Source organism: Amphiprion ocellaris, chromosome 19 (assembly GCF_022539595.1).
Source record: "Amphiprion ocellaris isolate individual 3 ecotype Okinawa chromosome 19, ASM2253959v1, whole genome shotgun sequence".
NCBI classification, from domain to species: domain Eukaryota; kingdom Metazoa; phylum Chordata; class Actinopteri; family Pomacentridae; genus Amphiprion; species Amphiprion ocellaris.
The window spans coordinates 26,714,391-26,739,721 of record NC_072784.1 but is presented as its reverse complement, the minus strand read 5'-3'; the positions used below and the strand labels follow the sequence as shown (position 1 = coordinate 26,739,721).

The 25,331-nt window shown below is 40.4% G+C and overlaps 2 protein-coding genes and 1 long non-coding RNA gene across 7 annotated transcripts; 1 reads left to right on the top strand and 2 right to left on the bottom strand.

The window, feature by feature from the left end:
- Positions 1 to 369: 369 nt before the first annotated feature.
- On the top strand, positions 370 to 2,260 carry LOC111565337 (uncharacterized). Its single transcript, XR_002745898.3, has 5 exons — positions 370 to 512; positions 846 to 904; positions 1,091 to 1,150; positions 1,276 to 1,329; positions 1,485 to 2,260. It is a non-coding gene; the product is annotated as an uncharacterized LOC111565337 (long non-coding RNA).
- On the bottom strand, positions 1,592 to 14,226 carry LOC111565336 (fas-binding factor 1 homolog). 5 transcript variants are annotated; one of them, XM_023265370.3, is made up of 32 exons: positions 13,745 to 14,226; positions 13,542 to 13,572; positions 13,247 to 13,294; positions 13,092 to 13,137; positions 12,586 to 12,655; positions 12,453 to 12,503; positions 12,220 to 12,361; positions 12,012 to 12,092; positions 11,847 to 11,900; positions 10,937 to 11,074; positions 10,729 to 10,855; positions 10,327 to 10,481; positions 10,151 to 10,244; positions 9,602 to 10,063; positions 9,444 to 9,509; positions 9,288 to 9,358; positions 8,642 to 8,836; positions 8,460 to 8,509; positions 8,333 to 8,380; positions 8,146 to 8,238; positions 7,685 to 7,785; positions 7,290 to 7,496; positions 6,329 to 6,436; positions 5,975 to 6,114; positions 5,734 to 5,852; positions 4,625 to 4,747; positions 4,353 to 4,529; positions 3,568 to 3,744; positions 3,353 to 3,490; positions 3,182 to 3,281; positions 2,965 to 3,095; positions 1,592 to 1,759 (listed from the first exon to the last, which is right to left on the bottom strand). In XM_023265370.3, the coding sequence occupies exons 1-32, from the start codon at positions 13,745 to 13,747 to the stop codon at positions 1,676 to 1,678; spliced, it is 3,630 nt and encodes a 1,209-aa protein (XP_023121138.2). In that variant the 5' UTR covers positions 13,748 to 14,226; the 3' UTR covers positions 1,592 to 1,675. The 5 variants fall into 5 exon arrangements, with proteins under 5 accessions (XP_023121138.2, XP_054861282.1, XP_023121141.2 ...); XM_055005307.1 differs by having other exon boundaries at positions 9,288 to 9,355; XM_023265373.3 differs by lacking the exon at positions 8,642 to 8,836 and having other exon boundaries at positions 13,745 to 14,225.
- A 4,755-nt stretch (positions 14,227 to 18,981) lies between these two features.
- LOC111565380 (cytoglobin-1-like) lies at positions 18,982 to 25,108 on the bottom strand. The gene is made up of 4 exons (XM_023265430.3): positions 24,943 to 25,108; positions 24,709 to 24,851; positions 21,502 to 21,733; positions 18,982 to 19,834 (listed from the first exon to the last, which is right to left on the bottom strand). Exons 2-4 carry the CDS (start codon positions 24,849 to 24,851, stop codon positions 19,670 to 19,672), a joined length of 540 nt encoding a protein of 179 aa, XP_023121198.1. The 5' UTR covers positions 24,943 to 25,108; the 3' UTR covers positions 18,982 to 19,669.
- Between the last annotated feature and the right edge of the window lie 223 nt (positions 25,109 to 25,331).

The window sequence follows — 25,331 nt, the reverse complement described above, 5'->3', positions numbered from 1 at the left end:
TGATTTGTAAAATTTTGAATGTAGGACTGGTACTTATAAGGAAGTATTTGCTTTTGTATAGTGGCATTTGCAATTTTATTTATGTAGCTGGGCAGAAGGATAAGCAGGCAGTCTAGCAATGAACGAACGAATGAATGAATGAATGAATGAATGAATGAATGTGCTTTTTGCTACCACGTTAAAGATTAATCATACCATCTAATTTCAACTAGTTCTTCTAGATAGTCAGATAAACCATTTTATGACTATTTCATAATCATATATATTCAACTTAAGCATAGAGTAAATTGAAAAAAAAATGTTTACAATTTGAACTTTATTAGCCACACCCAGTGTCAAATCACGTGGTCTGTGACGTTTTCAAGATATAAAGACGCTTCCACGCGAGAGTTCCGGTCTTCTTCTACTCTCGGGGCCAGAGGAAAGTAGCTTCGAGATCATGCAGCTTGTAGTTGTTCAGCTGCATTTATATGCGAATATGAATTCTGCTGCAACTAAACCGCCTTGAAAAGGTAAATATGTGATGAAGTTTTTAAGGTTTCAGTTTGTGGACGTGTGGAGGCCATTTGTTCATTAAGTTTGCTTGCGTGTTAGCTGTTAGCTCGCTTTTAGCCGGGAAACACGTGCTGGAAGGCCACGTGTGGCAGAAACTGGTTACTAAGGGAATATTTTAATAAAGTCGGACATGCATTAAACTTACTGGTATGTTGAGGAGCAGGATTGTAAAGCTGAAATGTTAATTTTTACTTTCAATCTTAACAAACAACAACGGGGCCTCTGTAGTCACCAGATATTGTTCTGCTGCGTCTAAATATAGTTCTAATAAATGTATTTTAACTTTACAGGCAGCTTTGGAAGATGTGGAGTGACTCACCTTCCTCACAAATGACAGAAGTTTTGAAAGGTAAAACTATCTGTATTGGCATTAGTTTTGACTCTGGCAGTGCAAATGATGATTTTGTTATCCCTGTCTGAAATAAAACGTGTGGAAACCAATGGTATCTGACCTGCTGCAGATTGCTGTGTAAAGCCTCATGCTACTGATTAGTTATCACTAATGAGGCGTGCTTTTATTTTTTTTTTTTTGCAGAATTGTGGACTGTCGTGCCACTTGACCCGGATGGCCACAAGGAGGAAGCACAGTGAAAAGGTTTGTACTGATTACTTGTGATGTAGTTTCCCATTTAGTTACTGATTAAATCAGCTAGATAGGAGGTTCTGTTCTGAGAAATTGGCTTTCATGATCTGAACATGATGTATTTTGTCTTTTTACAGATGAAGCAGTGCTAAAGTATGACTGTACATGGGCCCTGAAGACAACACAAACGGGTAAATGCACACTGAAGTTATGCTTCTCTGCTCTAAAATGTGGAGTCCTGGTAACAAAGCTTGACTAGAGATGTATAAACAATTTAGCCTTGGCCGACTGCAGTCGTTGTAATCTCTCCTTTTTTTCCCCTTTTTCTTTTTTTAATGCTTAACAGATGGCGTCAGTGGAAAGCAAACGCAACACCGGCTCAGGATTATTCCATAAGTCTAATGCCGGAGGATAATATTAAATGCAGGATTTTAGTATGAAAATTGAGTCACGTTTGATCAGAAGCATGTTTATTAAACTGTATGTATAAAATTCAAGCATTTACACAAGAGGTAACGGGAGTCCTGCTGGGAGGGCTCAGTCTGTGTTGAACGGTGACCTGTAAGATTTCTTCTTCAGATTATCTAGGAAAATCTGCTCCTCTTGGAGGTATTCACGGTCCTGTAGGCAGGAAAACACCCAGTTATTTAACATAATTTGTCCTAGGGAAAAAAACCTATCAAACGTTTGCAGTTACTGTAGCTGTAAGTGTGGCGTTGAAGAAAATGACACATCCTTTTGCTACCCCCCTACCTCTAATGTCACTCTTTATTCCATTACCTTTGTCGTGGATGACTCGCTTACCATTTGTTGTCTCCCAGTCACCATTTGTCATTAATTAGCAACCTTATGCAAACTGACCACTCTCCTTGTCTGTATGTACATACTGTCCCCTCCCAACTGTACAAACTGTTTTACTCTGTAAATGTTCTGGGTCGGCTTACTTTCAGACTTACGCCCACCATATAGCGGAATAGTAATGAACACCCCACAACAAAAACTTTGCATGAGGACTTTGGGTAAATTTCTTCAACTGTGAATATATTGAAAGGTTGATGTGTAACTGTGGGCTGTAACCAGTTTCAATTTCATGTGTTCAATAAAAGCCTGTACAAGAAAGTATTGTCGTCTAAGCAGTTGTCTCTTCTGAAGTTTCCGCATAAAAGGGCTGTCATGAGTTCACATTTTGTGCAGCCTAAATAATTCACAACAGTGGGATATCTTTAGAAAAAATGGTCTTTAACTTGTACGTTTTGTCCTGGTGGCAAATGAGTTGCATTCATGGGTGTAATGAGGTGAAGAGAATCTGCAGCTGTACAGTGTTGTGTATTTACATTATATCAATGAATTTTATATCATTTGATTTACATATACATAATTGCAATACTGACACCTATCTTGTAACTGATTACCAAAATAGCAGTTAAGCATTTAGAATTTCAAAAGCTTTTAAAAAAAAACTAGGACATGATTATCCTACAGGATGCAACTATTACAAAAGGTTCTTGAACTGATTTTGCACTATTGTTGACATCTGTATTGATCAAAATAGCTGGTATATGTAGGATGGCTTAATTGTACAATGGAAGTATAATTACATAAAAGTATCTTTGTAATACTGGAAAATGTAGTCTTTATAACAGATTTTTTTGAAAGGTTTCTCATCTTCAGTTAAAAAAAAAATATTAGTGAGCCAGCATTAAAAACTGGTAAGGAAACAGTTGTCAAAACATTTTGAAACAAATTGCTCTTGTGTGTTGTCAGTAATTATAATTCCAGTTAATAATTGAACACATCCTCAGCTAAAAGTGTGCCGTAAGTCTTACCTTCTCTGCAGTATACTTCCACAGGGCCAGACTGGCTTGAAGTGCCATGGACGGAGTGTTGGCAAAGGAAGTAGGAGGAGGAACACTCAGGGCTGCTGTCAGCTCAGAGTCAGGCAACACTGAAACTGGATCTGAATGGAAAACATAGCCCAGTTGCAGATCAAATGGCATACATATAGCAAAGCTGTAATTCTAAATGATACATTTTCAACCTCACCTGGTAAAGTTGGTGGAAAAACTTGTGGCAAAGGTATAATGGAAGGGTTCTGTCTCAGCCTTTCTGTGTCCTTCTGCAGATGACTTAACCTCATTCGTTCCTGTAACAACACAGTCATTTATGTGCTTTGTACTAGATTGTATGGTATAGCGAGCTAACTGGGAAACATACCTTTAGGATTCGTTGCTCTTGCTGCCTCAGTTGCTCTGTTTGGGAATGAATACTTCTGAGTCGGGCCTCGTGCTCAGCCTCTACACGTTTTGCCTCCTGCAGCGCTCGTTCTCCCTCCTCATACTTATCTGCGGCGAGCTGCGGAGAACAGTTTAGTCAGAAGTCAAATATTACACATTACACTACATGTAGGGATCATCGTAGTGTGAAATTACCTTGCTGAAGGCCTCGACCTCCTGGGCTTTTGTTTTGAGTCTCAGAGCTGTGCTACTTATTCTCTCTTTCTCTCTGTCCAGCTCTTCTCTTAGTCTCTCCAGAGTCTCTCGCTCCTGTGCAACAGTCATCTCCTTCTGTTTTAGTTCCGCTGTACGAAGCTTCAGGTCAGCTTGCTCCTACAAAGACACAGATACTACATTTTTGTGTACTTTGAGGCTAGAGCTAAGCTAAATTCACTTGAGAAATATGCCCAGTTATATTTAGCAAGTGCATAAAGCTGATAAAAATGTCGACTTGTGCAGTGAAATTTGAGTATTTTTGCTAAATCTGTTTTTCAGTTAGGGTTGCACAGTAGATTGGTGGTTAGCACTGTCGCCTTGCATTTCGAAGATCCCTGGTTTGTGTCCTGGCCTGGGCCTGGGATCTTTCTGCATGGAGTTTGCATGTTCTCCCTGTGCATGCATGCATTTTCACTGGCTTTTCCGGCTTCCTCCCACAGTTCAAAAATATGCTCAGGTTAATTGGTAACTCTAAATTGTCCGTAGGAGTGAATGTGCTTGTTTGTCTCTCTGTACAGGTCTGTGATAGACTAGCAACCTGTCCAGGTGTCCCTTGCCTTTGCTCTAAGTCAGATGGGATAGGCTCCAGCCCCCGCGACCTTAATGAGGATTAAGTGGTGTATAGACGATGGATGGATGGATGGATGGATGGATGTTTTTCAATTACAAAAGTGTGCTAAAGCTGAGTGGAAGATGCCGTCTCTTATCCCCACAGTGAAGCTCACCTGTGCCAGACTGATGATGGACCCTTCTCTCTTCTCTATGAGACTGCTGACCTCCCGTTCAGCCCTCTCATGCCTCTGCTTCTCCTGGGCGTGGAAGTGGGCCCACTCGGCTGCCAGCTTCCTCCTCTCATCTGCACAGTGCTGCATTACGGTTTTCTGCTCCTCCAGCAGTGCACTCTGATAGACAGAATGACAGGGAGATTAGAGACAACGTGGAGGTGCATGATATCAGTGGAAAGCTCTGCACTGATGTGGAGAGGTGACAGCCTCACCTTGGCCCTTTCCAGCTCCTCTCTCTCGATGCTGATCTGCATGCTAAGGACACGGCGCTCTTCCTCCAGGCTTTTGAGGGTAGACTCTGCTTTGGCCTGCTCTGCTGTCATCTTCCAGCGCTCCTGAAGCATACAAAACAAACATGGCATTTGAAGTCTTTGAGAGGAATAGTCTTGGTTTAAGTATTAGGGGTTCTTGATGGACGTTTTTGGCACTTGTAAAGCGAGAATGCTTACAAAAAAGATGTAAGTATGCTGTTCAAACCATTGCAACAGTTCTTCTTAAGATTTACGCTACTTCAGTTGCTTCTGTCTCTGAGTGTAATATTAGATGGACTCCATAACATTGAGATCAGGGCTCTGTGGGGTCAATACCATCTGCTGCAGGACTTCTTGTTCTTCTCAGAGAAGAATTTGTTTGTACTTCTCTAGGAGGACAGCTAATTCTGGCAAAATCCCCGACTCAGAAATGCAGCTCAAAACCTCAACAACAAACTGCCAGTCCAAAGCACCTGCTGCCATTTTTTTGTACTCATTTTCTTGTGTTTTCATGCGTAGACGTTTCTATGTCACAAGGCATAACTTTTTGGCTGCAAGTATTCTATAAAGACCACTCTGAAGCAGACTATCGTGCAGTGTAGATAAGTACACCAGGCTCCCGCTGGCTTCTGCCAGTTCTGGGATGATTGCACTGCTGGACATATTCCCATTTCATAAAGACGTCAGTGTCCAAGGCCAGTTACAGAGTTTCTGGACCTTGAACATTTCTTTGTGCTTCTGCAGAAGTGATTGCACAGCAAATCTAAAAATGACCAGTCTGATGTGAAATGTTCACCTGTGAAACACTTTGCCGACACCAGAATGTCGTCTTGTTGCTGTGCCGTGACTACTTCAGCCAACTTACCTTTTTAATAAACCTATGTGTTTGGTATCTAACTGCAATGTTTCTTTATTTACAAAAGGAAATATTAAAAAAAGCACAAATTCCAATTTTTTCTAATTTTGTAGGAGCCTAACACTTTTGGATAGCACTGTATGCACTTCTGGAAAACTGTAATTTCCTAACATAAACAGTGTAAGTTCTTGGTAAACATGTTTTACCTCCTCACCTTCTCAAGCTGTCTCTGCTGCTCATTGAGCTGAATGTCCATCCTGGCAATAATTTCCTTGAGATACGTTCTCTCCTCTGCCATGGATTTCTGCTGTTGCGTCAGACGGTCCTGCATTGCTGAAATGCACATGTACAGAATGACCTTAACCCACTTGCACTGTGAGGCCACTATGCTCTTGGACAACTTGTGTCTCCACCCATTTGTACGCAGCGTGTGCATGCACGTCTGTGTGAGTTACTTCGAAGCTGCTCGTCTCTGTGCCGTGCCCCTTGCTCTAAGCCATGAGCAGTGTGTTCATGTGTGCTCTCCACCCGAGAAGAAAGCTCTCCAAGCCGAGAGGAGAACTGCTCCATCTGCTCGATCACTCCTGCCAGAGACCTGGACAAAGACGGAGGAAGTACGAGTAAACATAAAAATCCCTGAAATCCTGACCAGGATTAGTCAGTCAATCCTTAAAAAGTGCTTGTATACGTAGTCGCTTGCTCTTGCTACATACAGCATAGCAAAGAAATGGCATCGAAACTGATATCACACAAAAATCCCAAAGAGGAGACACAGAAAATTAAATGCATAATTGTAAAAAGGACCTTACCTGGTTTGAGATGTTGCACTTGTGACAGCGTCAATCTCTTCGTCCTTTAGCCTCTTCAGTCTGTGGACCTGATCCTCGTGGTCTTTCTTCATCTCTAAGATAGATTTTCTGTATGGCAAAGTTGGACAAATGTGACAAACAAAATTTAAAGTCATTTATTTCTCCTTAAAATACAACAAATTTGGGACTTACTTTGCTGTTTTATTTAGTTATCTGGATAATCTGAGTAGAACCCAAATCAGGTCTTTTGAACATAACAATTAGTTTTCAACAATTACATTTTTCACCAGCTATTTTAATAATCAGTTAACTGGTTTGAGTAATAAAAAAAAAATCTAATTCTTCAATTTCAGCTTCATAAATTGAATATGTTTTGGTTTCTTTACTTCTTTATGGTCATAAACTGAACAGCTTTCAGTTGTGGCTAAAACGAGAAATTTAAAGACGTCATCTTGAGCTTTGGGAAATCTACATTTTTCACAATTGTCTGACATTTTATAGAAGAAACAACAATTAATTGAGAAAATAATTGACACTTTGATCAACAATGAAAATAATCATTTGTTGCAGCCCTATTTAACATCAGGTTCTTTCCAGATTTAAGGGCTGTCTGGGTCTTAGTTAGATTATTCATACACCACAACAAAACTACCTCTTGAATTCTGCCCTTAATGTTCTGAACCACTGAACTGCATAATATAAAGATGAGGCTGAGTGATCAGTTTGGTCCAAACTTGTTTAAATACTTTTTTATTAATTTCGATAAAGCAGACATGCTTTATTAACTGCTATGTTGTTGTGTCTCATGGGGTCGGTGGAAAGATTATTATTTGTTTCGATCAGTTTTCACTCATTTGTATGTATGACGACCTTCACCCAGTAGATGTGTCGGTAACTGTAGAACAAATCCCATAAGAAAGAATCTGCTATTGCTGTTCTCTGAAGGTTTTTGCAGGTTTACCTCTGCAGATCTCTGAGTCTCTCCACCTCGCGGTCTCTGTCCTGCTGGGCTTGGGCCAGTTTTCTCTGGTACTGAGCCTGCAGCTCCGAGCGCTCCTGCTCAGCCGATCGTGTTACTGTGGTCAGGCGTTCCATTAGATCTTCACACTCGTGTTGCGCTCGTGCCTCCCTCTGGGCTGCTGAATCTTCGAGCAGCTTCACCCGAGCCCTGGAAACACACAGGAAGACTTCCAGTATGTGTCAAGCACACAGAAACACAGAGGTACAGAGGATTATGTACCTTATAATATAAACATGTACACAGGTGCTTGAAAATTTGCAGTACGTACATGTGTGTATGTGTATGTGTGTGGTAAAATAAACACGGTGAATGTGTGTGGTCCATGATTAAACTACTTGTGTGTGTTCTCAACGAGTTCCATATCCTGTTTATGCCGCTGCTGAAAATTCTCTAACATCATTTGGCTCTGGTCTCGCTCCAGCTGCAGCGTCTTCACCTGGATGATACATGCACGATTTAAGCACAGCAAGTAAATAGAGTTGTTACTCCCTCCTTACACATACACCAATCAGGCATAACATCATGACCACCTGTTTTAATATTGTGTTGGTCCTCTTTATGCTGCTAAAGCTTCTCTGACCCAGTGGGGCATGGACACAAGACCAATGTTTCGGTGAGTGGTACACGTCAAACGTCCCCATGAATGTCAGGACTCAAGGTTTCCCAGCAGAACATTGCATTAGAACAAGATGATCGATGTTATTCTCTTCACCTGTCAGTGGTCACAATGTTGTGGTTGATCGGTGTATGATACACTAACAGTTTTTATCCCCTTATCACCAGCATCAGCACATACCTGTCCCTCCAACTGGATGATGTGAGCCTGTAATGTTTGATAATCTCCAGTTTTCTGCAAACCCCCCAGACCCAGCAGCTGAGTCTGCATCATCTTATAAAAAAAGAATAGTTGAATGAGGAACACAACAAATGATGAATTTGTAATACATCAGTCTGTAGGTAGAGGAGAGTACGTTGGTCATTACCTGCTGTTGTAGGAGCAGTTGCTGCAAACTGTCTGCTGAAAATGCCGGCTGTTCAGGAAAAAGTAATTTTAAAAGCCATAATATCTCTAATAATTATAATATTTGTTTTGCAGAAAGGTAACTGTACCTGTTGTTGGACTGCAGCTGATGTGTTCTGCATTTGGTTTTGTTGTGGAACTACGGGTGAGAAAACAAATGTGATTAATCACCATGCTGAGACGCTCACATTGTATATTACAGCACTGGAGACTATTTCCAATTGTGCCTAAAAGTGTTATTCAGCTTAGACGCTACCCCACGATTACCTACACCACACTGTGCCGGGTAGTACAGACGTCAAGGGGCTGGGCAATGGCAGCTGTTGCAGGGTTTCATCTGAAGCCTGTCTGGGCTCTCTTTGCACCCCGGATCCCCTACTGGATGGAAAGTGGTGGGGTTTGGAGTGGGGCTGGGGGTGACTAATGCTAGGTGCAGGGACTTGCAAGGGATCAGTAAGTTGAGCATCTGAGGAATGAGACGGACTAAGAGTTTGTCCAATGTCTGCTTTAGAATGGAGGGGGGTTGGTGAGGATGATCTTAAAGTGCAGGGGAGGTGATGCTGGGTGATAGGTGTGGACTTGTTAAGTGTAGAAGGAGACTGAAGTGGAGTTGAGGGGCAAGTGAGAATGGTTTCTATAGGAGGAGGACATTACTGAGTAGAATATGAGTTCATGACTTGCTGACATTTTGAGCATGGTGTGATGAAAGATCAGGCATTAGATCTGGGTCTTAAAAGCATCTGGCCTGTGTGTTATTATGAATCAATGGCTGATCTTATGGGAACAATTTTCAAAAGTGTAGAAAGCTTCTACTGTAAATGCCAAGTGTTGACAGGGAGGGATATGGCTTTGAAGAATATGTTGTTGTTGTTTTTTGTGATTTAAATTCACATTTTTATTGGAATGGAGTTAGATACCTTGCTTTTGCCTCTCCTCTCTGACCGGGGTGGAATGAGCAGCAGGGCTGGGTTGTCCGAAAAAGGTGCTACTGCACAAAACGAAAAAAAGAAGAAAACAATAGTAAAATCTTGCACTTTGATGGATTTAAAGGATTCACGCAACAAACACCTTACCTAGTTTCCTTGACAGATGAAACGGTGTCTTCTTTGCCTCCGGGAGTTTGTGGTGTGACTTGATGACTGAAAAGAAGATCAGGTTGTGGTTCATTACGAAGAAAAACATGTCCTCTGTCAACATATTGCCTCTGTTGTTGTGTTGTTGTGCACAGTACCTAACAGTTGACTCAAGATCCACTTTTTCTCTCAGGTCTAAGGAGTCTTCCTGCTTTAAAGTTGTTGCCCCTGTGCTAGATGATGAAAAAGCCTTCTTCCTGCTCAGTGCCCCAGCTAACCAGTCATCCTCTTCCTCTTCTTTCCTCTGCCTTTTGGAAAATTCTGACTTGATGTGTTTGGAGCTACTATCAGTTGGGAGTGGGGCATCTCCTGACATTTTTGCAGCAAATGTGGTCTGACTACCAGTCAAAGACGACTTTCTCTCCAACACAGGAGAAGAGGGGGCTTTTGGAGACTCTGCTGCAATCTTGGTCTCTTTGGGACCATCCTCTAGGTAGTTTGGTTCATCGTTAGGCTTGAGGCCAAGCCAGTCGGCTGAGTTGCGGTGTCGAATGGAGGTTGGGGTGGTGGGTTTTGGTTTCTTTTCTGGAGTCGATGCGCTGACATCCTCTGTAGAAAATCTGATCATAAGAAGAAAAAGTGACAAAAGTTTGTTTTGTGCAGTTGGAAATGGCAGCTAAAAAGTAACACATGAAGCCTGGACACACCTGACAGACTGTCTGCGTGAGTGACGCCCTTCAGGAGTGGATCCTAGAGTTGGCTGATAGGCCCCGAATGTCAGGTCATCTTCTACAAGTGCCTCTGATACATAAAAACATATTTAATGACCAAAAAGGCAATTCCTCACAACTATGCTAAGCAGTAAACCATGCTGTTGTATTACCTTTTGCAGTCTTCTCCTGTTGCTGCTTCTCTTGAGACTGCAGCTGCTCTTTCCTCTCACCCGTGGGTGGCCGCTCCAGCAGCTGTGGTGAGGTCAAACTTTCTAGAATCTCAGTGATTCTAGTGCGAGGGGCGCTTCTCTGAGGGGCTTCACTCCTGAGAAACAGAGACGTGAGATAATGATAGGATGCAAAGACAGTTAGCCATCACTGCAGCAGCAGGACAGTGAAGCAGAACAAATTAGAAAAGGACATTAGTTTGTAAAACATCGTCAAGGTAGGCTTTTGTTTTAGCTGCATCCCAAAGCACTAACACAGTAATTATTCATCATCTGAGCACTATAAAACTATAAATAAGGACAACAATAAGAGTGAGACAGAAAAAGTGAAAACAGGGTCATTACCTTTCCTTGGTAGACCAAAGCGAAGACTCTTTTTTCTTGGGATTGCTTTTATCACTATCAACCCCGAGTGCACCCATGAAGTCATCCTCATCATCTAATGTGATCTCACCCTTCTTTGCTGCCTTAGCTGATGAACAAAGAGCAAGCACACACGATGTTAGATGATTACCTGTATGAAAGAAAAATAAAGAATCTCAGAAAGACTTACTTGTTTCCTTCTTTACAATGGGAGATGCTGAAGGAGATGGCACAGATTTTTCAGGTTTGGCTTGGCTGGATTTAGATTCAGGCTTCGTTTCATCTGGCAGCAAGTCATCGAGTGGGTCAGACAGAGGGTCATCCAGATCTGCAGAAGGGAGGAGATTCTTTACTATTTTTAGGGTACCACCAAAATGTAAAGCAGTGAATTATAGAAAGTCATTTCATATAGACAGATGTGGGTACTTAGAAGATATACATGTATTTGTGCAGATATATTTATATACTGATTTTTGATTATTTAAATGATTTAGTGTTGTACTGAACAGGAGCAGAAAAAACATTCCAAACAATAACAAGATTTACTGGGGGTTGTGGCATTGGGTTGCTGATATCTGTAGCTAATTTGGCAAATACACCTCCAGATATGCACATTTAGGGGGATTTCCACTTTTTATAGTGTGTCTCTTCTATTCAAACTACCCACAGATTCCCACTAATATTACTCAACCACAAGGATAAGGTCAAACACATCTTTACTAATGTACCTTTACTGTAAGGTGTCTCACCAACACCTTGATCATTTATCTACTGAACTTTGTTGTTACCAAAACAAAAACTAACAGCAGTGTAGTGTTGGACTGCATTAAAATAGGCAAGCTTTATATACTGCCCACTTCACATATGTAAGTGAGGGTGGGGAAAAAAAATCTAAACAAATACAGAATTTAATGAAGGGTTGTGACCTTGGGTTGTTGACATCTGAAGCTAATTCGGCAAATACGCCTATAGATTTGTACATTTGCATGGGGTTCCCACTTTTTAAAGTGTGCATTTTTCCTTTTCAGATTAGCCACAGACACCCACTGATATTATTCAACTACTAAGACAAGGCCAAACACACATCTTTACCAATGTACCTTTAGTGTAAGGTGTCTGATCAACACCTTCATCATCACCACCATCACCACTGTCTGAGTTAAAGCAGCAGGTGCAGAAAAACAAAGCAAAACTATCAGCCAACAGCGCATTTGCTCTCCTGTGAAGTTACACAAAGCGCAGAAGTGAATGCAACAAGGACTCACCAGAGAAGGTGAACTTCTTGTAGTTACGGGTTGTGGATGAAGGTGCAGAGTTTGGCTTCTTCCCTCCTCTGGTGGGTTCATCTGAGTGAAGTAGAGGCAGACAAAGGCTTTTGTAATTTCTGCTATTAATGTGAACTTCAAAGCTGGTGAAGGTGTGAAGGTAATAATGAGAAAATTATTTATGCAGGAACACTGTGCAGTGAATTACCTGCTCCCTCTGGTTTCGCATTACTTTCTAACACAGCCAAGTCTTTCTTTGGCTCTTCATTACCAGACTGCTTTGTTTGTGCGGGAGCTGAACGGGGCTTTTTCTTTGATGTGAAAAGGTCAGCATCCATATCATCCATGTCCTGTACAAGGATGGAGGGTAAAACAATAGGCGCTGTCAGTAAACCAAAACTGAACTCTGTCTCTGCTTTTGCACATTTGATAATGACCCACCTTCATGTTCTTCAGTATGATATTGGGATCAGCTGCTGACACATCGGAGTCCTTGAACAGAAAGGAAAAAAATAATAATGGCACAACAAAATAATGCTGACACAAAAGATACAGTACATGTTTTCCTACATACCTCAGAGTCCACACCATCCTGCTTTACCTCCTCTGCTAGCATACTAAAAATATTATCACTGGCATATGTGCTGAAAAAGAAAAAAAGTAACTTACAAAGAGGAGATGTAAAAATTTATGATTGGTAGTGCGTAAAAAAATCCAATAGCAAATATTTTTACAGATATAATTGCAATATGAGTCAAAATTTAAGTGTGAATCTCAATTTATTTTCTCATCTTATTTATTTTCCACTGAAAAATATTTTAAAAAACAACAAAACAATGATGCAGTATTTACTATGGTTTGCACCAAACAAGCATGCTCCCTTATATCAGGAGTACATGTTTTTTTGGCTGGAGCATCTTTGCAGCACAACGCTTCACATATAATTGCGGCATGTTTGACCTTTATCAAAACATTGCAAGTCTTGCTATTTGGACATTGCACTTGGCTGTATTGCAGTTTTGATAATATTTCAACTAACTGTCCATCCTGGTAAATAGCTGTTGAATTCTTCTAACTTACCGATGCGGTGGTCCTCCGCGAGTTGCTTTCCCCCTTGTTGGTTCTTCTGGTGAGCAAATAGTTAAAAATAAATATAAGATGCCACACTTTCACAGTGTCAGAGACCTTACTGCTAACACTGATGTCCATAAAACTGCAGAATGATGCTTACTTACTTTTATCATCAAATAAGCTGTCAAGCAAATCATCATCTTTGAATGAACCTTAGGAAAACAACAAGGATACACTTAGCATAAGCCTGACACTCAGTTAAATACATTTTATTACAGTTCAGACTGCTTTGCCTTTTATGTATATATACAGGGGTTGTGAAGCCTTCTGAGCACACTATTACATACTTTACTATAGAAATTAGCGTGATTTGATTTCCAGTAAATCCTTCTAGAGGTATAATAATACAGATTGTAAAAGTGTGGTGTGTAACATTTAAATAACACTGGTGAAACTTACCTTTAGAGGTTTTAGCCTTCGGTTTGGCTGCCTGTAAGTATCGGTGAAAAGTTATTTTACAATGGAACGCTGTAAATTAGCCGAATGTAACTCCACTTTAGAGCAAACCAACTGTTTAAACACAAAGTATCTGAAAACTTGGCGTTAACATTTTAAAGAATCGTGTTACCACTGATAAATAATTGAAAAGCAGTTCAACTCACCATGATCAATTTCTTCTGGAAGCGTTAAAACTTGAAGCTAGCTAACACTAGCTAAATCTGATTAGGCGTCTCCTGTCTCCATTGGTAACCGCTATGCTAGCACTACTTAGCATGTGTGTTGATGTTAGGGACACGACGCGATTTCAGCTTATAGATTTAAATAAATGGTTTTACAATTTTATCATTTCATGTTTTAATGCAGCTACTCGTTTTTAGCGTTCAGCAATTTAAAACCGGACAGTTGACTAACGGTAAAATGAATCACACCGCCACTAAACGGCGCACACTAATATAAGGATTCACGTTAGCCACATAGCACACTTAAGCTAACTAAGTCTTCTAGTACAAACTTTACGGTTAGCATAAAATAAACCTAAACATGAAGCAGATTTAAAAAAAAACAAAACACGAGCTTCTCTGTTTAGACGACTCACTGCAGCAGCACCACAACCCGGCAAAACACACATTTCCTGTTTACAGTGCGAGGTGCATTCTGGGTAACGTAGTTTCAACGTGCCGCTCAGGGAAGCACATTTCAGGAAAGGTATTTCATTTGTGTTTAAAGATGCAGTTGGCTGTTTTGAAAGCAACCTGACACTTTTTACCTGCTTTCTTAGGCCTGCGATGTGAAATCTGCCTAGCTGCTTTACCACCAGGTGGCATCAGAGTTCAGAAAACTAGTCAAAGCAATTCAGTTATTATAAAACTGATTTGCTAAATAATTTAGCTCCTGTAGCTTATGTTTAAGTCATTTAGGCCTGGACCTGACGTTGCACTTTTGAACATCACAATAATAAGCAGGCATCATCCTCTAGTATGCACATTGCTTAAAGGTAGGTTTATGGTGCTTTTACATACTTACATCCTCCTCCATCATGATGAAATATGCTTTTTTAGAAGTTAGGTGTAGGTGTAAATGTTGATATCACTTAATTTCCCTTGATATCATCCTATCTTCGAGTCAAAATGGAGATTAGTTCATTAACTGTGTTTAAAATTTCGCCCTGTGCACCCATTAATACGCTTTTCTATTTGCTAAATTGGTTAGTCAGTAGGGAGTTGTTCGAGGGGAGTATTTTCTTCCCCAGTTAGGATAAATTTGCACAGTATTTCAGGTTATCTTGACAGACTAAACAACGCAAAGCCAAGATTTGTTGGACTAACATACATTCCAGTGATAATTCCTGGTAACTTTCCTGTGATAAAGTTACCAGAGTGTGCTTATCTCACTTCAGGCAGGTTGGAAGTGATTGGTGATGCATGCCATGCAATCAGTGTACTTTGAAGGAGTGTTCTATTTACGGTGTCAGAAGGTGAGTCGCAGTACTTATTTAATTTTTCTGAAAAAGTTCACCTCGTTAATATATCACCACGAAATTAAACTCAATTATTCTAACAAGAGATAAACTTCACTGACATGTAGTAACACACAACAGCACACCAATGTCTTTCATTGCTTTATTCAGTCACTGGGCTTCCTCTGTGAGATCAACATAAAGCTTTAAGGTTCACAAGATTTTGCTACATGCCATATGTAGTAGAGTACATGACTCCAACCACTATTTCAGAAGAAATCAGGCCACTTATGAGATGCTAAGATACATGCAACTGAAGCCCTCCTCATGAATAGCTATGTTCAACACAAATTATTTAAGGTGTCAAAGAATAATAACAGAGAACCAAAGAGATTTTCGTGGCTTTTTTCCATATGGAGGCACATGTTTGTCACTTTAAACTCAAAGTCACAAAGTAGGGAAAGTTGTGCATTCAGCATTTATACAGGTTTCATTTTAACATTTACCCTGCACTCACTCAGCTGTGATTTCCTGTCCCAGTAATGAGAGCATCTGCTGGACACAACGGAAGAAGCCATGATCAGAACAGGTCTGGGTGTTTTTGCAGCCCACTTTTTTTTTTTTGTGGTGGGAGTCTTGGCGTGAGCTGTCAAGTGCAGATAAATCAGAATCAGATGAGAGGAATGAGAGGAAACCAACATATGAAGTCTCTCCTGTAGTTGCCCAGGAAATAGTTCTTCACATCAGAGGCCACTAAAACAAAAAAAGAACACAACGTAAGTAAAGATTTGCTGCCTTAGAAACATTTTAGATTTAAAATATTGGACAGTTTATGTCTACAGGGGAGTAGAAGTACAAGAAGCTACCATGCAAAATCATGAGTGATGTGGGAAAATGAAATTATGTCTCATAAAAGAACAATGCACTATGACTCAGCTGAATACACTTGCATCCATAAAATGAAATAAAAGTTCACACACAAAACGACCTGTGACCTGCTAAAACCAGCATACTGTGGTCGAGCACAGTTGTCAGTACTTTGTTGGGATCCTATACGTTTAACGAAGCAGTGGCAGAAAGGTGATGTGTTTATAATAAGCCTCTGAAGAGACGATGGATTGTTGTTCTGCCTCTGAATCATTTAGTATTAGCAGTGTAGCAGCGAGTACTTAAGAGCCAAATGTGGGGCAGGCATCTTGGCTCTTCATGCATCTGTGCTTCTGTAACATGCTCCACTGCTCCACTTTCTCCCCTTGTCTGGAGCCCCTTCTGTAAACCCCCTAACACACACACACACACACACACACACACACACACACACACACACACACACACACACACACACACACACACACACACACACACACACACACACACGCAAACACAACTTCCAACTTCGACATCACTGTCAGCTCTCTCTCTCTCTCTCTCTCTAAATGTGATTCTCAGTTTTGTGTATTGGCATTAAGTCTCTTCTAAGTATTCTATATTGAATTTACAACAAAATTCGATTAAATTTTATAAGATCCTACTTTCTTGTCTGCTATTCTGGATTAATTGTTGACTGGATTCTCAATAATTCATCCTGGAGACTAGCATTTTCTGTGGCTCTGGAGGAGATTTGAAACATCTGTAGATAATAACCCCAATGATGTCATCAGGGTTATCTCTCATCAGCCCAGCATCCTTAGGAATGACATCCATGTTTGATGATTCTGCGTGATTTACATCCAGTCCCAGTGCTCACAGCATATGCAGGATTTTATGCATTAGGTCAGAATATATTACAGAGGCCATATGCTAAAACATACACCTTTCTCATTCATATAAATATTGCCACTCTGGCAAAATAGTGCAGGATTGTCTGTCAACTTTTGCTGCACGCTGCTACCTCATCCAGCAAGATGTTGTGCTGGCCAATCAATACATGAACACAACCCTATATTCCTGTTGTTTACCTCACTACTGTTATGATGAAACATACAGTAGTTGCCTCAGGATTTTACTGCATGTTGTCAGTCTGACTTCCCAATAATTAAGTGAAGTTTGGGGATGGCATATGTTTGGGCATGTAGGTATCTTTTTATCTTGTCATGGATCTGCAATTTAGATGTTTTTTTTTTTTTGTTTTGCATACTTGTCTGTATGGGTTTGTTTCAGGTTATGTCAGTTGATTTTTAAAAACAGAAAGCCTATGCCACAAACTGGGAGTGGTGATTTTGGGAAGCATAGTTGTTTACCAGGCAGAGAGGATCTAAAGATCCTGTTTTTTTCCATTCGTCTTTTACAAGTACCCCACTTTGTAAAAGCACGACTAATCAATTTGATCTATTTGTGTTTTCTCACCCTGTCATGATCACCGTCGTCATTTTTGGTCGTCTGTTGCTCCGTTGCTCTTCATATATGGCACGTCTTTCTCAACATCATTTTTCTGACTGTGAAGGGTGACACAGATTGTAAAACATAATCAGAATGTAACATTAAATGCTTTACCCTGATGGTTACACATTCTTGAATGGGGTTGGATGGAGGATGCAAACTCATGTTGCTGTTTAGAAACTCTTAATTGTAGAAGCTGGATGCTGCGATGCTGTGTGGTGCTGCAGCCACGTGGCATTGTTTGCAATGGCTGTGTGAGTGGCCAGGCAGGGCCAGGGGCAGCTGAGAAGATTGCACTTTGAGTCAATTAGTAGCCGTGAAGTGAAGAGCTCCGATGCTTTCTCCTCCATTCATCTCTCCATTAAAAAAAAAATGCTGGAATACACTGTTATGTAGCCAGCCACTTAATCCACACACTGTTCCTCAAGGCAAACCCCAAGATAATCACAGGAGTGATTGCAAATCAATGATGCAGATAAGTCTCTCCTTCTTTCTCACACTCTCTCCCACACATTAAACACTTATGCATTTTTTTCTGTATGTGCTCATAATGTGGTATGGATGAAGGTATATAACTTCATTTCTCTGTAGGCTCAAGCTGTTGATTTTTTTTCTATCACATGTCTGAATCAAAATCTGAAAATGGAATATTGACAAAAAGCAGGTAAGAGTGCAACAACAGAGGACTAAATGACTGTTATTCTTCGGAGCTAAAAATCAAAAGATTGGTCTCTGTGTACTCACGGTTTGATTTTGTTGGAGAATCTCTGTCGCAGGATGAGGGCGATGGTGGTGAGGACCATCATAGTGGTACACATGGTTCTAACCCCCCAAGGATCTCCTGCCTGGGGACTACTGGCAGTTCAGAACACTTCTTCCCCCATTGAAAGGCTTGAATGGTAAAAGGCAGAGTTTGTGGTGTAACAATCTGACTATTCCTGCCTTTCCGCTTTGGCTCTCACTCATGATCGGGAAGATTAGCTCAGAGGATTAGCTAGGATCAAGCAGGGGGGTTAGATCTCGCTGGCAGGACTAGGAAGCAAACAGAGCATGCTGTGTGTTGCTATTCTGAAAACAACCCACCTCACCACCATGTCGCTAGCACAGCAAGACAAATTAACCTCTAGAATGTCTTTTTAGTTAAGAAATGGCAGCAGTTCGGCAGCAGGCCTATGGCAGCTTGGAACATGATTCCAATCAGCTCAAATTAGTGTATATCTGGATTGTGCTGTTTCACTCTGATTGTGCTCAAACTTACTCTGATAAATGTTGGATCTTTGTTAGATATCATGGAGGTGCTTCTAAATATACCCTCTAATGACGTCCCCGCAGGCAAAGTGCAGGGCTCCTACAATATATTATGAAAAGAGAGTGAATAGTGGGATAAATAGGGGTATAAATAGGGACTGTCAGCAGATAAGCCACTTATACTTAGCACTGCTGACTCGAGCAGAGAATAAGAGAGCAGTAGGCCAAGGAGAAGAAAAGAAAAGCGTGATTTTGTCGATAGAAATGCAGGAGCAGACAGAAGTTTGAAAGAATTCATCCCTGGTGCTAGACATCTAAGGGGATATTCTTTGTATTTTTTACTTCAAAATTTACTCCATTACAGATACAAATGTGAGTCATAATGAAAAAAATGTACAATCGTCACAATTAACTGTTAGAAATGTAAAAATGTCTTCATAATATCTAATAAAACGGACACAAGTGGATACAGACCGATAAGAGGAAACATCTGAAAAACATCCTAATGTTACGAAAGAATGCCGTTTACATTTTATTTTCCAGATATACACATTCAGCAGAAGGCACATCCAAGTCAAATGTGACCCCTCTTGTCCACTGTTGGATCTACAGTTTGTATTTTCTTCCTCTTTGCTCTCTGCTTCCAGCCTTTTACGCAAGAAGAAACGGAAGGACGGGAGCTTTACAGTTTAGACTCTCTCTCTCTCTCTCTCTCTCTCGCTCTCTCTCACACACACACACACACACACACACACACACACACACACACACACACACACACACACACACACACACACACACACACACTCGGCTAGCCATGACAAGGGCAGAGTATTTGTTCTTACTGTTGTTTACATTAAAGTGTATGTTCCACAGCCCATGATTATCTTAGATTACATCAAACTGTATTCCCAGATACAGTCCAGTTACAGTCAGTTGATTCCTATCTGAGGCTGCAGCCCCAAAAACTGAAAGGATTGTCATGTGTCCAAGTTTACAAGCTTCAGCCAGTCGAGGCCGAAAGCTTTGTCCAGCCCACTTCCTCATAGACGGCAGTGATGCCACAGTAGACTGTAGCCAGGAGTTTGGTCCACGCTGCAGCCACCTCTGGAGTGACAACCTCTGGAAACTCTTCCCCCAAGACCTCCAGAATCACGCCACTCAGAATCTGAGGAGGACACAAACAAATACATCTAAGGCTTAAAGTAATTTTAAAGAAACTGCTTGACATTATAGCCTGAGAATGTTAAATACCAATATTTTTTTCACATTTAGTCCAGATTAAGTAGAATGAAATGTAACGTGCACCTTTGGGAGTATTGGCAGTCTAACATTTGTGACTATATCTTCATATTTGAGGGGGTTAGAAGCAGAGCGGTCTAACCCACAAAAAAACAGAACTGTGTTTTATATAATTTCTGTAATATTTTATGGTCTACATTTTAGTGGCAAAGTGGTCTCACCCACAGCCCAAATATAGCGTTACAGTGACGCTTTGAATGTTAGACCATTCTTGAAAACATAAAACTTCGAGCTCATTTTTCTCAAAAACTACAGAAAGTCTGTTGGACCGCTTTGCTTCCAAACCATTCAGTACAAACAGTAGTATCATTCTTCTCGGCTAACTCTAGGCAAGAAAACTATTTCTTTAACAATATGTTTCAGTACTAACTGAAATGAATCTTTGGGGTTGCTAGTACTGCCAGAATCAACACTGAAAATCAGGTAATTTCAATTAAATGATCTGCTTTATTTATTTATTCAGATGGGTTTAACCAACTTTCTACTTCTTTTAAATGTGTAGGTATCGATAGTCAAGTTACCGTGGATCAAAGATTTCTATTTTTAAGTTGATTTGCACCAGATGACAACTACTTAGAGAATATCTGCTCCCAAATATCAGACAGGTGTTGTCTTTTAATATAAAGGATTTGGTTAGCACGGTATTGCCTATCTGACATTAGTCTAATCTTACAGTATTATCCAGTGTTTCCTGTAATTGAAAAACCTGGTAGTGACATGGAAATTAAGTCCCAAATCATGAACCAGAGTCTAAGATTTGACTGTGTTCAAATGTCCAAAAAGCTTCTTTAAAGCTCTTCAAAAAATCACCAGGAAAGTCAGCATTCAGAGGCTCTGCATCATCTTTTATGCTGCAAGAGTTGGCCATTTTCTTCACGTTACAGGGCGTATTTTTGGAGAGATAGTTCTGACACCATTATACTTTTCTAAATCTAGTGGTAAGATTTGACATCAGGTTATCATATTGCACCATTAGGTAACAGTTTACAGAGGACATGTATATTAGGTTATCATTAGGTCATGTTTTACAGAGAGCATGCCCAGAAATATTCAGACTTTGCCCCTAGTCTCCTGTACACTATTCCCTATTATTTTGTGACAATTTTTATGCAAAATTACACCATTATGTATCGTTATGTTTCTATTTTGACTATATAGAATCCTGTAAAAGTGGCAGATTTCAGAGGTTTGTTTAGTGAGCTAGTTTTTTCATGCAATGTCATGGACCGAAAATGGAGAAAATGCTCACAAATGGAAATAAACATTGAGTGGTGGCACGTATTTGCGAAGTTTGACAATAAGAGGCTTGATTAATGTCTGACATTACAGATATTGTACAATTTCCTGGGAATATATTGTCAAACAGTTAAACATATTGGGTAATTTGCATACTAACTGTGAAGCATACCATCCAGGTTGCCACTTTTACCAACATTTCTTATTCATATTCCTCTTTATACACTGTTAAGTCACAAGCATCCCAATCATTCAGAGAGTGTGTCACTTTGCTTTGTTTTCACACACACGGTTTACCTTGAAGTACACAGGCTCCACCTTGTGACGGAGTGCATGGGCCTTCCCCACCAGCTTCAGCACTGAGGCCACCTTCTCTGAGTTGTCGAGGCTCTCCACCAGCGTATTGATGGCATTCATGACTCTGTGAGCGTGTTTCCTCAGCTGGGAGCTCTTCTCCAGCTCCTCCGGGTCCTCAGTGTGTTTGAACTGGCTGAAGTACTGCTTGGATGACGGGAAGTTCACAAACAGCCTGTGAAGGAGGAGAGTTAAATGAGAGATTTGTCGTGTATATGTGCAGCTACTCTATTCTCGTCGGCCTTCAGACTTCACCAGCTTGATCCTGCAAACCCACGTTCATTTCTCAAGCTGGCAAGATACCACGAGTAAACAGTAGCACTCACATGACAGAGCTGCGTGTTTTCCCTTTAGATGTTTGCGTTAAACTGCTTCTGTGTGATATGGACTACATATATTTGGAAAGAATTCCAGAAAGCGAAGGTAAACATCCTGCTGCAGAGAAACCATCATGCAAAGTCAGTAAAAAATGTGCCTTTCAGAAGGAAAAGTTATTTAAGTTATGTTTAGTTACACTGTATATAATACAGTATAACAGTTCAAGAATCAAGCCACGTTTTCCCTTTATTTACTTTATCAATAAACATGTTTTACTGGAGAGATGCAATAGATGTTGCAGCATCAAATAAAATCTGTTGAAGCTTGATCTGACGATGAGTGCCTGGAGAGATTCTGTTTCATAACTGTTTGAACTTTGGCTTTGATAAATGTTTGTTCCATGTTTTTTTCAGTACTTTCCAGTGTATTAGTTGCATAATATTTGTTCCCACTTGGCATTCTTTGTAAAGTCAATATCGGATGTATACATTTAAATCTTCCCTGTAAACCCAGTTTGATAGTTAACTCCATAAATTAAGGTTTTTGAGGAATTCGAGCAGGTAAGATGACTAAGGCTAGCACACCTCATGACTTCCTTTTTACTTTGTGATTGATGATGCAATTCCAATTACTGCAAAGACGGTTAATGTTTCATGCTTCTAATGACATAAATATTACATATTTCTAATTTTAATACAAGTTCCTGCTCTTGCTTTTTGATATCTCCCTGCACATCCTAACTCACACTGTGGTCTCTCTGAGGATAAATTGTCGGTTCAAAAATGTTTTTCTTTGATTGTATCCTTGCTTGACCTTCAGAGTTATCGTAGCGAATTAACAAAGAGGAACCTAAAAATTCACCCCCTCCCACTGTCTGGGAAGAGATCCAATGCATCTGGTTGCTGGCTATCATATCAAGATGTCCCAGCTCCCCTTGTTTCCACAACAACTAACACAAAAAGGAAGCAAATATTTTGGCTAGATATTAGAGTTTTACTTGTGAATTTAAATGTCTGACAAGGGAGGAGGTTAGAAAGTGGTGTCTTAGTTTTTCAGCTCTAGGTGGAGGGCTGCCGGAGCAAAAAGATTCCTAGTTTCACTGCAAACTAATGAGGAACCATGGTGTTTAATCTTTCTTTCTTGTAATTGCATGACCCGTGGTTGCATATAAATAGCCTCATTAGTATTTTATGTGGTCATTGGACTCTTAATCCTTCCTTATCTTATTTCAAAAATAACCGAAGAGCTGAATTGAGGGAAAGTTTCTAATTTCAGAGACAGAGTGCCATAATTTACTACTTTAGATCTTATCTGTTACCCCAATGACAGTTGGTTTCAAGGATTTGCGGTAGCATTATGGTTTAACAAGAGTGACAGGATCTATTCTTACTGCTAAAAGAAGAATTCCCCAGGGTCACGCTTATCGATCAATCCTCATTCCTCAAATTCTTGAAGGCTGAAGGGTCTTTGTGATGGAATGTAAGTTGAAAAATATGGCAGCAATTGATTTAGAATTATGTAATTTTAGCAACTTTATCATGAAAGATGAGGATTTATTTATTTTTTGGTGAAAGTGCTGCAGCTACATTATTTTATGTATTCAGTAATCTGTGAAGAAATACATCAGTTCACCAGTGATGAGTGTACAAATCTAATGCTAGCCTCCCTCTCAACTTTCACCACCTGCAATCAGAGAGGATTATGAAGGCATGCTGTGTCAAGCAGCGAATCTCGTCACACAGGAAAGACAGTCAAAGCCTTCACATCTTTGCCAAATCCCTGTTGACGGTTGATTTTTGGATTTAAAGTGACTATAACAGGTTGCCATAATTACATGTAGTGAATGTTTAAGTGACTGATGAAGAATATTTGAGAACAATGTGACACATCTATATAGATATTGTATTAGAAAAAGCTGTCATGCCTTGTTTTCAGAGAGAAGATGGACTTTTTTAATGGTCTGGCTGGCTGAGATGGAGTCAAGAGACATGTAAAGACAGATGTAGGTTGCCTGGCCCTCTAAACAGGCATTCAAAACATGACCTGCTGTACGGGAGGGAGCCCTTTGAGAGCCAAAGATGTCTGACTGATGGATTGTAATGTTTATCATTTGCCTCTGCAAATTCATAAATACGATGGGGAGAGGTGAGAATATCACATCACCTGTAAAAATATCACCTGCAGTGCTCCTTTGGACCGACTGTAAACTTGTAAAGTCAATAGGCTCATTGAAGCTTCGATTCTGCTGCATTCTGCAAGAGGAAATTCCCATAGTCTGGATTTGAATTACACAGATATGTTCACTGATTATAGGAGATAATAGGTTGCATCAGTAGTTTTGTGGCTCCAGCAGGTGGATTAGTATCACCGAGAAAAAAAATATGCAAAAGGCACATTTAACCTGATAGTCAGTGAACTAATTAAAGTTGCAGAGATGAGAGGAAATTAGATTTTTTAAAAGTCTTACTGCATAGTCTTACTGCTTTATGCATGCTTTCTAAGTTTCAAATAATTGCTCTCCTGTGAGGGATCAACTAAGTTTGTCTTCTCTTATCCTGTCTTATACAATGTCTATTATAAGCAACTCAGTAGAAAAAATAAAAACAAGACAAGTGCAAATGGATGCACAACCACAATGGCGATAAATATCAAAATAGCTCAAATATAACACCTTCTCTCATCTAATTATAGACAGTATCTGTCACTGTGTCACCTCTCTGCTATTTTCTTTCTTCTTTGAATTAGATAAATACCTTCTTAACTCACAAGTGGCTCCAGCTGCCTTAACAAATTCAAACACAAGACAAGAGAGTAAACTACAGAAAGAAATACCTGACTAGTATGGCCACCCCGGCATCGTCACAGTTCTGGTAGACTTTAGCCCACGAGTCCTGGATCATCACCCTCTCCTTGTCAGTCAGTGGGCTCGGTCGCTCCAGGTGGTCCACCTCTCCCTCTCCCTGCATCCTCTCCATCTGGAAACACAGTGTGTAGCGAGCTGAGCACATGCAGAAGGCAGGGCTGATGATGAGAGTACCCCTCCCCCAAAATAAACACAATTTCTACCTTATGTTTTGTTCGTTTTTTTGGTTTTTTTGGCTTATTTGTGTCTCTTTCTTGGTGCAAGAGGAAGCAATTCCCTCTTCCACCTTTCTCTAGTGAGAATCTCTGCTCTCTACCTTCTGAATCTCTGCTGAGCGAGAGTGTGAGTGAAGAACAGGCTGAAAAAACACAAGAAACGCACGCAGCGAATGAGGAGGAGCCTCTGTACTCTCTGCTTTTACACTCTCCCTCCCTCTCTACCTCTTTCTCCCTCTACCCACCTCACCTTTGTAGGTGGTGTTTGATGAAAACATAATGAGATCTGAAACAAATCCTTAATAAGACAGTCTGATATGCCGTGCATGCAACGTGTGAGCATGGAGGCAATGTAATATTATGGCGTCAAAATAAGA

Excerpts from the sequence above, each read along its gene's own strand:
- LOC111565380 (XM_023265430.3), bottom strand. The coding sequence starts at position 24,851 with ATGGAGAGGATGCAGGGAGAGGGAGAGGTGGACCACCTGGAGCGACCG. Across the intron at positions 21,734-24,708 it reads GGGGTGGCCATACTAGTCAG|GCTGTTTGTGAACTTCCCGT; the intron begins GTATTTCTTTCT and ends CCTCCTTCACAG. Across the intron at positions 19,835-21,501 it reads TGGAGCCTGTGTACTTCAAG|ATTCTGAGTGGCGTGATTCT; the intron begins GTAAACCGTGTG and ends TGTCCTCCTCAG.
- LOC111565336 (XM_023265370.3), bottom strand. Across the intron at positions 13,138-13,246 it reads CAGCTTATTTGATGATAAAA|AAGAACCAACAAGGGGGAAA; the intron begins GTAAGTAAGCAT and ends TTTGCTCACCAG. Across the intron at positions 10,482-10,728 it reads CTTTGGTCTACCAAGGAAAG|GAGTGAAGCCCCTCAGAGAA; the intron begins GTAATGACCCTG and ends TCTGTTTCTCAG.